We start from the raw sequence: 13,741 nt of genomic DNA on the forward strand, positions 1-13,741 counted from the left end.
ATACACAGGACCAAGCAATGGAATAAGCATTAGAGATGCAACAGAGAAAGGACCAGCAAACCTCTGACTTCTTCAAATTTATTTCTAACAAGGAAAACAAATACTTTTAAAGTAAATAAAAACATAAATAAAATAATGATAGTTTTGTACTACGAAAAAATACGCAAGAACCTACTTCAGTTAGAGTGGTCAGGAAAGGCCCTGTGAGGAGGTGATCTCTAAACTGCATGCTGAAAACAGAGGGCACCAGACACAGCAAGTGCACAGTGTGAATAGAGTCACGTGCTGATCCAAGTTCAATGCCTCATTGCAGGAAAGAACTTCAGGTCACTGAGGAACTAATTGCAAGCTAGTGCGAGCAGAGCACAGGCGTGAGAAGACTGTCACAACACGACAGAAGAGGGAAGCAAGCTCCAGATCATGTACCGCCCTCACAGGCCTTGGTGAGGAGTTTGGGTCTAGTTCTAAACACAGCGAAAATCTATTGAAGAGTTTTAACCATGAAAGTAACATGTTTCAATTTACATTTTACATCATTCTGGCAGTTTAAAGGGTTATAATTGATTATGCAGTGCAAATACAGACGCTATCACAATGGCCCAACAAGAGACAGCAGCTTGGGCCTTGGTAATAACAGAAATGGAAAGAGAAAGACAAATTCTGCACTCTGTTCTTTCTGAGAAGAGCAGTCTTCACCCATGTCCTTGGAAGTCCCTCTAACATGGGAAAGTTATCTGAAAAAGAACTAATGCTATGAATTACCTCTTTAACTATGTGATGAAGTTCAGTGAAAAAAGAGAGACCTGATTTAAATCTGAGCCTGGCCTTACCCTATATATAGGACTTTACACAAGTTACTCAACATCTATGGGCAGCAGTTTACTCATCTGTAAAATGGGAATAGTAACACATTTCATAGAAGAGTTATGAGGTTTAAATAAGAATGCCTGCAGTCTGCCTATATATTTTGCTCATACACAGATGCTCTACAAATGTTAATATTCAACCCCACCCCCTTAGTAACATCGTATTCTAAATGGACTGAGTGGAGGAGATATTTAATACCGAGAAATGCATTTCTGATGGTGGAATTTCAAGTATCAGAGTACGGGAGATATTTTGAGGCGGGAAAGCATTCCCCTAAAACCAACTGTTTACCCCACCAACCAGGACATAAAGGAGCCTTCATATTTCTGTAAATACTTATGAAAAACTTGATCTTCCAAAAAAAATAAACTATTATATATTGATGAATTCTGGTTAAAATACAAAGGTAGTAAAATACAATCCAACTTCAATAAGAACCATTAATTAAAACTACTCAAGTTTACTATGGGATAATAAAACACTACGTATTTGATTAAGCAACAATTATTCTTACACTAACAAAACTATACTTTTCTATAGAAAAGAAAGATCAGACCAGGATTTTCATTAGGGCACATGTTAAAATAAACTCTTGCAACAGCTAGGTTTAAATTTGCCATTTTAAAATTAATACTTAAAAGCTGATGTTTGCTTATTTGCTAAAGAACAAAAAAATAGAATATAGAATGCTTTTAAGATTCACTACTATTAACATTGCACTTATGAATGCTTTATTCTATGTAATGGGGTTCAATATAATTAGTGTCAGGGTTTACCTAATTTTGGTCTTTTTTTAATTATTGCATTTTCAACATTTGAGACAGTAAAGATTTTTCCTATATCTACCTTGACATATTCCTGAATTTCCTAGGATTTTTATTAATTTTCATTGATTTCAAACTAAATACGTGTTTCCTAAAAAGTAGGGAATATGCAGAGAAAAAATGGGTATGATTTTCAGAAAAGAAAAAGTATTCCCACTTAAATTAGTATCATGAAACAAGTTGGAAAGAGTGTTTCTTTATCCATACTTAGCTGACCTTTTGTTCTACATAACACTATTTTTTTTAGTTTGTTTACTTGGAGAACAGAATAAGACGGTAAGAGAGGGAACATCTGGGGCACAACATGCCTATATTGGTTAAAACAACTTATTCTAAATAATGATTAGTATGAGAGGGAGGGAGTTGAGGCCTCAGGCAGGGCCATTAAAGATCTGTTCTTCAAAGCATCCAAGAGAGTTGCTTTATTCATGGTTAATATTCAGCTGAGATACACCAATGTGGCTAAATGAGATTTCTATGACAGATACCTGTTCCAATTGCTTTGGGCCCATGCTACACCAGCTGTTAAATATTTTTACTATTACTCAGACTATATAGTCTATTGGCCTAGGATTGCATCCCGTTGGTCTAGACTATCTCCCTCGGAAGCTCTGATTTGAAGCTTCCACTTGAAGTCATATAAATATACAGATATGAAGGAATGCTATCTAGGCCCTATCCACTGAAGTCATGCAAAGAAACTAGATTGTCAGTTTCTGTGCATTTCTACAATTCTCTATTAACATTTGGGATATGCTTGCAGATTTCAGAGTAGCCAACCAAGCATAAATTATATTAGAAAATGGTGAAAGAACAGAAAAAACACTAGACTGAGGTTCAAATCCTGGTCTTTCTCTTTAATTTTACCATCTTGGGGAAGTTATGAACATTCTTGAGTCTTATATTCATCACCTGTAAAATGGAAACCGGACTATTTGCGTCATAGAGTTGTTTTAAGAATCAAATGATGTACCGCATGTCATAACATCTGTGTACTAGACACATCGGTGACCAAAAAATGCCTACTGAATTTGAATGTATTCAGTATGGAAGACATTATTTACACTTTTGGGTTCACAATTTAAAAAGAAATAAAACCTTTGAAGGGCAGAGGCAAAGACACAATTAAAAGGTTCAAAGATAGGACCTAAAGGAATCAGTATCACTTAACTTACAGAAAGGAAAAAAAATCACAGTTATTTAACTGGCCACGGTCCAAGATAAAAGAACAAGAGAAGAGAGCAGGAGAAGATGAAGAACCAAGAATTTTGGTTAAATAAAAAAAATTTCAAGAGAACATTATTAAAAATTAGAAATCGGCAAAGATATGAAATACGTGAATAAATAGCTTTCAAAATGGATAGATTACATCAATGTGTAATAGTGATTTTATCTGAAGACTAAGCAATCTCTCAAATCCATTCTAGACTGCGAATTCCAAGGAGATGCAGGAAAAGCTAGCAATCGAGAAACTAAAGATCTTAGTAGCCCCTGCTAAGGTTTCATATAGCTACTTCAGTAATTTGGTCCTCAATTTCCTCATCTGCAAAATCAGAGGCTTTGATTATAGTTATAAAAAAATATGATTCTAGTTTAATATGGTTTATGGCTGACATATAGAGCAAGAATACAGAAAGTAAGCCATGGGAATGCATCAATGATTACTTACAGTGAGGCACAGAAGAAGTGTGATGGCATTATTACAATGTAATAAATAGCTACTTTGATGTAATAAATAATATACCAAATAATCTGAAATTTTTAAAGAAGTTTGACAAGATATTTACAACCAAAAAATAGCCTGTCTGGGTCACTATTTCATAGAAGCATATAATCAAATAACAATGATACATTCTAAAGTATGGTATCAAAATACCATGCTTACCTTTTGAAAATCATTTCAAAAAAAGCATCAGGTATTTTTGACATTGTGTTTTGCTCATGAGAATAAAAATACTTGCATTGTTAGAACATATGGAAATTAACAGTGAGATGAAAAGATGCTAAAAGGTGTTAGGTTGTAGAGGGATTAATAAATACATTACTGACATGCCAACCATGTACTCTAGATAAAGAAGATTTTTTTTTATTGATGTCATAATAGTTTATAACATTGTGAGATTCCAGTTGTACATTATTGTTTGTCAGGCACCATATACATGCGCCCCTTCACCTCTTGTGCTTGCACCCCACCCCTTCCCCTGGTACCCACCAAACTGTTCTCTCTGTCCATGTGTTAGTTTATCTTCCACATATGAACGAAATCATATGGTGTTTGTCTTTCTCTGTCTGGCTTATTTTGCTTAACATAATACCCTCCAGGTCCATCCATGTTGTTGCAAATGGGACAATTTTGTCTTTTTTTATGGCTGAGTAATATTCCATTGTGTATACATACCACATACCACATCTTCTTTAGATAAAGAAGATATGTTTTATATTCATTTATATTATATTCTATTACTAACAGTTCATCATAAAAGCACTTGATGTTTTCACTTAAAAATTAACTCACCAACTAGAAGCATTTTCTAAATTATGACATGAAACTTAGTGATTCAGAGCTGCCTATTTCCTCAAAGGAACCAAGATGACATACAATGAAACATGTATAAACAACACGTAACTTTGGACATCTTATTTGTATACAAGCTAAATTCAATCTCCAATCTCATATTGTGATACCTATAAATAAAAGCACTCAATTTTAAAGGTTTTCCTTATGGTCACCAAGACTAAGAACATAAGTATTTCCCACGAGATAAAAATTAAATAAGCTGGAAAAGTCTAATGCTTAACTTCAGATGCATGAATAATACTTTTTGGGAAAAAACATAAATGCCCCTATCTTACACTCTCCCAGAGAAAACTAAAAACTTGGTACATAAGAAAGCTTTCCTTGAAAACACCTACTTGACAATGACTAATTCAAAAGTAGGCAGAAGGCTCAATGAACACAGAATAAATATAGAAACTATAGCAACTGCTTACTTGATAGAGGAAATAATCAATGCTACAAACGACATATTTTAAATCTCATTAAGAGCAAGTCACAGTAATTACCCTCAAAAAAGTTCTAATACTAAGAGTCAAGAAACAGCATACTTCTGGGGCCAGCCCAGTGGCATAGTGGTTAAGCTTGCGCGCTCCGCTTCGGCAGCCCAGGGTTCACAGATTTGGATCCTGGGCGCCGACCTACGTACTGCTCATCAAGCCATGTTGTGGTGGCATCCCATATAAAGTAGAGGAAGATGGGCAAGGATGTTAGCCCAGGGCCAAACTTCCCCAGCAAAAAAAAGAGGAGGACTGGCAACAGATGTTAGCTCAGGGCTAATCTTCCTCAAAGAAAAAAAAAAAACAAAGAAATAGCACACTTCTAAAACATATACACATCCTATTGTTATACCACAGTGGAAATTACTGTCTTGGTTAGAAAAGCAAGCATCTGAGAGAGAACTTACTCTGCTCTTTTATTGTAATATGTGACAAGTAGTTGACTCATTTAATCTTATCGTCAATGAATGATACATTTCCTTTACTCTTACAAGAATTTTCATTTAAATTTATAAATTAAATGTCTATAAAACTGATTCTATTAAACTGATTGTTTCAACTCTGAGGACAGGCAGAAATGCCAGTATGACCGGGAGAAAGAATAAAACGAAACACGTATGTGTTACCATAGTCACTTTTATTCATTCAAAAATATCTAAAAGCCTTAAAAATTTTCTCAAAATGCAGAGAGAAAAACATGCAAGTTGCAACACTCAACTGTGCATTCCATATAGTACTTTATGAACACATTTACTTCTCTTTTTTAAAGGATACCATTTATTTTCTTAACAATAATCATTCACAGTCCAATTCCATTTCAATATTGTACAAGTATCTTTCCATGGATTCTATTAGGCAATGTGAGAAATGCATTATAGAAAGGAATTTAATAATCACTTACAGTAATTTTTATTAAATTTTATGTGAAATGAAGAACACATCCACAAAATTACCTGACAAGCAATGTGCACGAGGTAGACCAGCTCTTTAGATTCACAGCCATTTTTCATTACTTCATTCTGTTCTTCTGACAGTGAAAGCTATATCAAAGAAGAAAGGGCAAAACAGAAGGAGAGAAAGTCATGATTAATGAACAATAAGCATTCAGCAATACTTGGACCTTCATATCAACTTAATGTAAGATATACCTTATAATAGAACTCTATTGCTTAAGGAAGATAAAGAACTCCGAATTTAAAAAAAACATATGTTTATAAGAATTGTCTTTGTAGCTTACAGCTAAACTAGCACAACTGCATTACAGCAGTAAATAAAATACATTCATGCTAGAGCAGGTCATCACTTCCTTAATTTATGTAGCACAGTAAGGTGGGCTCTGAGAGTCAGTGTGACCAGGTGGTTTAAAAGAGCTCAGGCTCTATTACCTGGCTGCCCAGAAGACAGGTTGGGCCTACACACATGTTTTATTTCAGACTCACCATGTAGGCTTCCACACTGAATTTTATTTTATTTTTAATTGAACCAGTAGCTGACATTTAGAAACTGAGTGGTTTCATATGAAAAATATAGATTTTTGCCTTCTATTGAACAATCAGAAAATCTGACATATTGGACTCACATTTTCACATGGGCAACAACTGGCTGAACCTGAGAAGTGACCGACACTCTTTGACGAGGCATGTATTCTCCAAGAGACTTTGCCACAGAACTGATTACTCTTTATTTTTTCACCAGTATCTAGGCTGAATGTTAAATATCATTCATCATGCTGCTTTGTTATTTTTTTATACCCTACTCATGTCACTCATTTATATTACATATCTGCCTCATCTAGGAATGTGAATTTGCTAACTCTGCTCCAGAGATAGACAATCTTGAGTTCAAAAGTGTCACAAACTGGCTGTGTAATATTGACCTACCTACTTAATTTCTCTTCTGGAAAATGGGGATGATATAATAATACCTATTCTCAAGTTTGTGAGTATTAAATGAGATAATGCATTTAAAGTGTTCATCAAGGTTTCTGGCACTCAGTAAGTAATTAATAAATGTTACCTACCATTATAGTTAATATTATAAAAAATATAAGGTTGAGGAAGATATATACTCCACTTTTGAAACCAGTGTCACTGGAAATATTAAAAAAAAAAACAAAACAACCCTCCTGTTATTAAGTAGAAGTTCACAGAATAACAATCATTCTCACACTATCCAAAATAAGCCAGATTAACTACAAAATCATAGATTTTTTAAAAAGTGAAAGAATTAAGGGTGAAAAGAAACCTAATAAACTAAGTTGCAAAAAGTGATAAGACTTTCGTGAGGCAGAAGAGACTCAGGGATGTGCTTGGATGCCTGACAAAGATGCAGGAGGGTAAAGAATCTGCCTTAGACAGGGTAAGGAGACACCAGCCAAATCCTGAATGACTGCATGTGGACTAGAGGGATAAACTAAAATTCCAAGGAGCACCTTATAGCAGACAGTCAACACTCACCCCCCAACTGATTCCCTCAAGTATTCCCCAAGTGTTTTGGGTCAGTACTTCCCCAAATGCTGGGGAAGAGCAGCAGAACTGAAAGAGATGAACCCAGAAGTGTCTGGGGTCTCCCCAAGCACAAGGCAGCTAATTGCTGGAGATGGGACACAGGACAAGAAAGCTAAGAGAGGGCAGGAGAACTGAAAGAGATCCGAGGCACTCAGGACACTGAACAACTGAAGGCTGGAGGTGGCACAGAAAAGCTGAGAGAAACCCCACAGAGGCCACCCAGGGGTTCACAGAGTATATGTCAGCTACACGCCAAGATCTGGAGTAGAGGAGATGGAACAGAGGTCTCCTTTGACACAGAAAACTGGAGAACAAACAGAACTGGCAACCAGGTGGTAAGGAGAGAGATAAAGAAAGATCGCATGCTCTCCTCAGTTTAGAAAATGAGTGGCTAGGCATTAAAGCACAAATAGATCTTCAAACATCTTACCAATTTTCAATTTTCCCTGCTGAAAAAAAAAAAACTGAACTTACACTAAAAATACTTCAAAGTAATGATAAACTAAAGCTGCCACAAAGGCCAGATATACATTAGCTACAGATCAGCTTAACTCAGCCCCCTAATCAAATATGACTAACATAAGCTAACATAATTCAACAGACTGGAAGAAGGGATAAGCTCATGCTGGAGATAAATATCATTTAGTTTAGTCTCTACTGTCTTTTGTATAACATATTTGGCATTAAAAATTTACAAAACACACATAGAAGAAATTGCAATCCATGGTCAAGAGAGGAAACAATAAAAAAAATCAGACACAGAAATTGCCCAGACATTGAAATAATAAAAAGAATGTAAATTAATTATGATAGATAGTTGAAAACGTATATGTAAAAATGCATGGGAAATCCCAACAGAGACTGAAACTATAAAAATATTCAAAATAAAATGCTAGAAATAAAAACTAAGATATCAGATATTAACAACAAACTGGGCACAGTACATGAAATGACCAGTGAACTAGAAAATAGGTCAATAGAAACTACCCAAGCTGAAACAAAAAGAGCAAAAAAAAGAATGACCAAAAATAACAGTACATTTGACATCTCTGAGAGAATACCAAATAGACTACTACATGTACAACTGGAGTACCAGAAAGAAATGAGAGGAAATAGGGCAGAAAATATTTGAGGACATCAGATGAGAACTTTCTAAAACTGGTGAGATATCAACTAACAAATTCAAGAAACTCATCAAACCCCAAATAGAATAAATTTTCAAAATCACTACTAGGCACATCATAATCACACATTTGAACAACAAAAATAAAGACAAAAATCTTTAAAGCAGGCAAAGAAAAAACATATCACAAAAAGGGGAAAAAAATATAAATGACAGCTGAATTCTCACTAGAAACAAGACAAGAGATGACAGAAAAAGAGAAACATCTTTAAAGTACTGAAAGAAAAGACTGTCAATTCTATATCCCATGAAACTAACCTTTATAAATTTAAGGAACATAAACACATTTACAAATGACAAAAGCTGAGAGAATTTGTCTTCAACAGACCAGTGAAACAAGAAAAGCTAAAACAACTTCTTCAAGTTGAATGGAAATGGTACCAGACAGAAACCCAGAACTACAGGAAGGAATAAACAACACCCAAAGGGGTAAATATTTAAGTAAACAAAAAATACCTAAGTTATCAAAAGTAATAGACAGCAGAAGTTGGAGAATACTTTAATAGTTCTGAGAAAAGAAAATAAATTAACCCAGATTTTATTCATAATTAAATAAGACAAAAATAAGACCAAAAAAAAACATTTTCTGATGAATAAAAACTTAAGTTTCCACCAACAAATCATCACTAAAAGGATTTCTAAAATATGTACCTAAGAAAGAAAAAAAAAAAGGTTCCAGGAGAAAGAACGAAGATGTAAAGCAGAAATACTAAGCAAAGAATTCAGCAAATAAGTATTGCATCTAAACAAATTTTAACTATATAACAAAAATAATGATTAATTATAGGAGATAAAAGGAAAGAACTATAATCCTGGACAACACTAGCATAGAAGACAGGAAAGATGATCACAACTACAACATTCTCATACTGGTATTGCTGGAGAGAAGGAGCAGAGATATTGATACACTTGAGACTGAAAATTAGGTATTCAAGTTAAAATTTTAATGGTAGCCACTACAAGAATAGAAAAACCACATATAACTTCCAAACCACACGGAGGGGATAAACCTGCTAAATGTCAATAACTGCAAGAGAAGTGAGGACTGGAAGTCAAAGCAACCTTCCTAAGCAGAACCGGGGCCGGGGCGGGGGGGGGGGGGGGGGGGGGCGGGGCGGGGTGCGAACTACCAAACTAAAGCAAGGAGATGGGGGGAATAAAGCAAAGGAGGATGGTCAAAAGGGGTCGACAAAATGGTAGAGAAGGCAGCTCCAAACTCCAATCCCTTCACAGCAACATGAAAAAACAAGCAAAAACTCTCAGAAGCAGCTTTCTCACTACTCCAAAAAACAGTAGAAGGTTTACAACAACCATGAGAACACCAAATCAAGAAAAAGCCGATTTAAAAATTATAGGAAAGCCTTGTGGCATTTTTACTTGCCCTTGCTCCGACCCCTCCCCAATCCAGCAGCACTCTTGAAAACGGCAACCCAGTTCCCACATGTGGGACTCTGGTCCCTGGGTCCAGAAGGAGGAAAGATGTTATTAACAAACTAATGTGTCTGTCTGTTCTAATCTACCTGGTGGCTACCTGAAGGACTGCCACAAGGCACACACCTCTATTTCACCAAACTTGGAACTCATTCAAGGACAAAAAGCAGCAGCATTGCTCAAAAATACTGTAAAGTGAACAAAAAACCTGCAGCCATCTAGAGCAAAAGATTATACTTAAGATATAAAACGGACAGCTTAAAGCCCAGGGGGGAAAGCTGAAGGGAGAGGTTCTTCAGGAATTAAAGCATTCAAAAGTGCCTACTGGGGCATTTAGAAACCCATGAACATGTGCAGGGTAGGACACATGCACACAAAAGACATAAGAAGATCCTAAGCTTTCACCTCTATCTAATCTTTACGCTAACACAAAGCTGTCAACAGCCTGGCTAAGTGCTGAATGAGGGCCCCAAGACAAGGGAAGTCAGCAAAGACTGGAGGAACTGGTTTTTTGTTTATTTTTACATCCTGGCATTCAAGGAATTCCTGACACAACATTACCTGAACACAAGCTAAAAGGAGAGAGACTTCAGTGAGTACCCATGACACAAAATACATTCTCTGCAAAAACAGTCTGGAAAAGTCACTAAACAAAGAGACACCTGCAGCCTTCACAAACAAAAGCAGCAAACCTGTGGAAAGAGGTGGAATCTGATTTCCAGAGCTACCACATTATAATATTCAAATGTCCAGTATGCAACAAAAAAAAACCACAAGATATACCAAAAAACAGGACGGCATGGGTCATTCACAAGAAAAAATAAATAAAACCACAGAAACTATCTCTGAGAAGTCCAGATACAGGATGTAGATTTTAAATGAACTATATGAAATATACTCAAAGAGCCCAAAGAAATCACCAAGAACTAAAGGAAAGCAGGAAAACAATGAGAAATGAGAATACCAAATGAACAAATGAGAATATCAATGAAAAGAAAGGAAAAAAGGGAACCAAACATAAATTTAGGGGATAACAAATCACTAACTAAAATGAAAATTTTACTGAAAGAGATCAACAGCAGATTTGGGCAGGAAGAAGAATCCGCTTACTTAAAGAAAGGGCAAATAAAAGTATACAGTCCAAAGAGCAGAAAGAAAAACAAATATAAAAAAGTGGAAAGTGCCTAAGGGACCTGTAGGACACCATCAAGAGGACCAAAACATGCATTATAGGAATCCCAGAAGGAAAAAGAGAGGGACTGACATAAAGAGATCACTCGAGGAATGATATTAGGAAGACGGAGGAATAGGAGAACCCAGACTCTAGACCCCTTAACAAAAATAGGAATTAGCAACTATCCATACACAAGAATGCCTTAGCGAAAATCTCAGAACCCAGGGAGTGAGGCCAAAGCAAATTGTTAGAGCAAAAAAAATGAGAAAAGTTGCATTAGAAGGGTGAGAGGAATGGTTTCACTTTGACCACAGTGCCCCTCTCCCAAGCCAGCAGAAAATCATGCTGAGAGCGATTCCCTGGGACTATAGTTTCGCAAGTGGGTAAAAAAGAACCCAAGCTGGATATCCATTTTCCCAGTGTTCAAGGGCAAACCTGAGGAGGCCCACCTCTGTCTTGCCTCACAGGGAACACTGGGGAAATTGGCAGGAGTAGACCACCTGGGGTCACCTAGTAACAAAGAAGGGGGACGGGACAAAGAGCAACCAGTCAATGGATCTTGGAGGTGGCACCAAGTCCCTGTCAGCAACCTTGCCTGACCAGAGAGCCCAGCCAGCAGCTCTACCGGATCAGAGAACCAAAATGGCAGCCACGTAAGGCCAGGGGGCACAGTGATCAGTTCACCAGGCTGAGGTCCCCAATCAACAGACCAGCCAATCACGGAGCATAGTCAGTGACTCTACCCAATGGTGGAGCCCAGTCTACAGCCATGCCCAACTGCAAGGCACAGCTTGTAGACCTGGCCAGCCTAGGAAACCAGTCAGTGATCACTCCTGACCAACCACAGCCTGCAGCCCTGCCCAGATGGGGAATCCAGCCAGTTACCCCACACGAATGCAATGCAAGACCTGTGCCTCCCCCACCATCATCACATAGCCCAGCTTGCGACCCCACACAAATGCACAGAACAGCCTTCGGCCTCACCCAATCACAGAGCCCAGACTGCAGACCCGCATGAACACGAACTCCAGTCAGTGGCACCAACTGATCAGGGAGTACAGCCTGTAGCCACAAATGACCAGGGATTATTACAGAGCCCAGTCTGTCGCACTGCCCAATCACAGAGCCCAGCAAGTTTTCAGCCTTATGTAACCAGGGAGCCCAGTAAGTGGTCATCAGCAGACTTCTCAGCAGAAACTTTGCATGCCAGGAGAGAACAAGGTGATATGTTCAAAGTATTGAAAGAAAAACACGGCCAAACAAGAATATAATACCTGGCAAAGCTGCCATCAGAAATGAAGAGGAGATAAAGACTTCCCTAAACAAATAAAAGCTGAGAGAGTTCACCACTAGACCTGCATTATAAGAAATTCTAAAGGGAGTTCTTCAACTAAATGTATAAAATTCACAAGTAAAGGTAAATATATAGTCAAATTCAGAATTCTCTAATATATTAATAGTGGTGTGTAAATAATTTTTAATTCTACTATAAAAGTTAAAAGACAAACATAACTATAGCTACAATAATTTTTAAATGGATACACAATATAAAAAGATGTAAACTGTAACATCAATAACCTAAAATGTGAGAGGGAGGAAAGAAATATATGTTTTCTATGCAATAAAACTTAAGTTGTTACCAGCTTAAAATAGGATGTTATAACTATAAGAACATTTTATGTAAACCTCATGGTGATCACAAGAGGAAAACCTGTAGTAGACAAACAAAAGAAAAAATGAAAGGAATCAAAGCATAATGCTACAAATAGTCATCAAATCACCAAGGAAGAAAGCAACAGAAGAAGAAGATAACAAAGGAAATACAAATCAAATCAAAACAATGAACAAAATGGCAGTAGTAAGTGGTGACCTATCAATAATTATTTTAAATGTAAACAGATTAAATTCCTCAATCAAAAAACAGAGTGGCTAAATGGATAAAAAACAAGATTCAGCTATAAGCTGCCTAAAAGAGACTCATTTCAGCTTTAAGGACACATAGAGGCTGAAAATGAAGGTATAGGGAAAGATATTCCATGCAACTGGAAACCAAAAGATTGGAGGTGTGACTATACTTATATGAGACAACATAGACTTTCAGCCAAAAACTGTCACAACAGACAAACAAGGTCATTGTATAAAGACAAAAGAGTCAATTCATCAAGAAGATACACAAATTGTAAATATTTATGAACCCAACATCAGAGCACCCAAATATATACAGCAAATATTAACAGAAATGAAAGGAGAAATAAAAAGCAATACAATAATAGTGAGGGACTCGAATACCCCACTCTCAACAATGGACAGATCATCCAGGCAAAGAATCAATAAGGAAACACTGGGCTTGAACTATACTTTAGACAAAAAGGACCTAACAGACACATACAGAACATTCTGTCCACCAGCAGCAGAATACACATTCTTCTCAAACACATTTGAAATATTCTCCAGATAGATCATATGTTAGGTCACAAAACAAGCCTTAGGAAATTTAAGAAGACTGAAATCAAACCAACTATCTTTTCTGACAAGCAAGGATATGAAACTATAAATCAGTAACAGGAAGAAAATGAGAAAAGTCACAAATACATGGAAATTAAACAATACACTCCTGAACTACCAATAGGTCAAAGAAGAAATCAAAAGAGAAATCAAAAAAAATATCTAGAAATGAACCCAAATGGAAACACAACATACC

The 13,741-nt window shown here is 36.6% G+C and overlaps 1 protein-coding gene across 5 annotated transcripts in view; it reads right to left on the minus strand.

The window, feature by feature from the left end:
- Positions 1 to 13,741, minus strand: part of ARHGAP32 (Rho GTPase activating protein 32) — a 322,445-nt gene that overhangs the window by 111,804 nt on the left and 196,900 nt on the right. For all 5 annotated transcript variants that reach the window (XM_087433924.1, XM_087433925.1, XM_087433926.1 and 2 more), the window contains one exon: positions 5,699 to 5,785. In XM_087433924.1, the coding sequence (XP_087290050.1) occupies positions 5,699 to 5,785 (87 nt within the window). The remainder of the gene's footprint in view (positions 1 to 5,698; positions 5,786 to 13,741) is intronic.

The sequence above is a fragment of the Ceratotherium simum genome, chromosome 7 (assembly GCF_057802395.1).
Source record: "Ceratotherium simum simum isolate JZ-2026a chromosome 7, ASM5780239v1, whole genome shotgun sequence".
Lineage (NCBI taxonomy): Eukaryota > Metazoa > Chordata > Mammalia > Perissodactyla > Rhinocerotidae > Ceratotherium > Ceratotherium simum.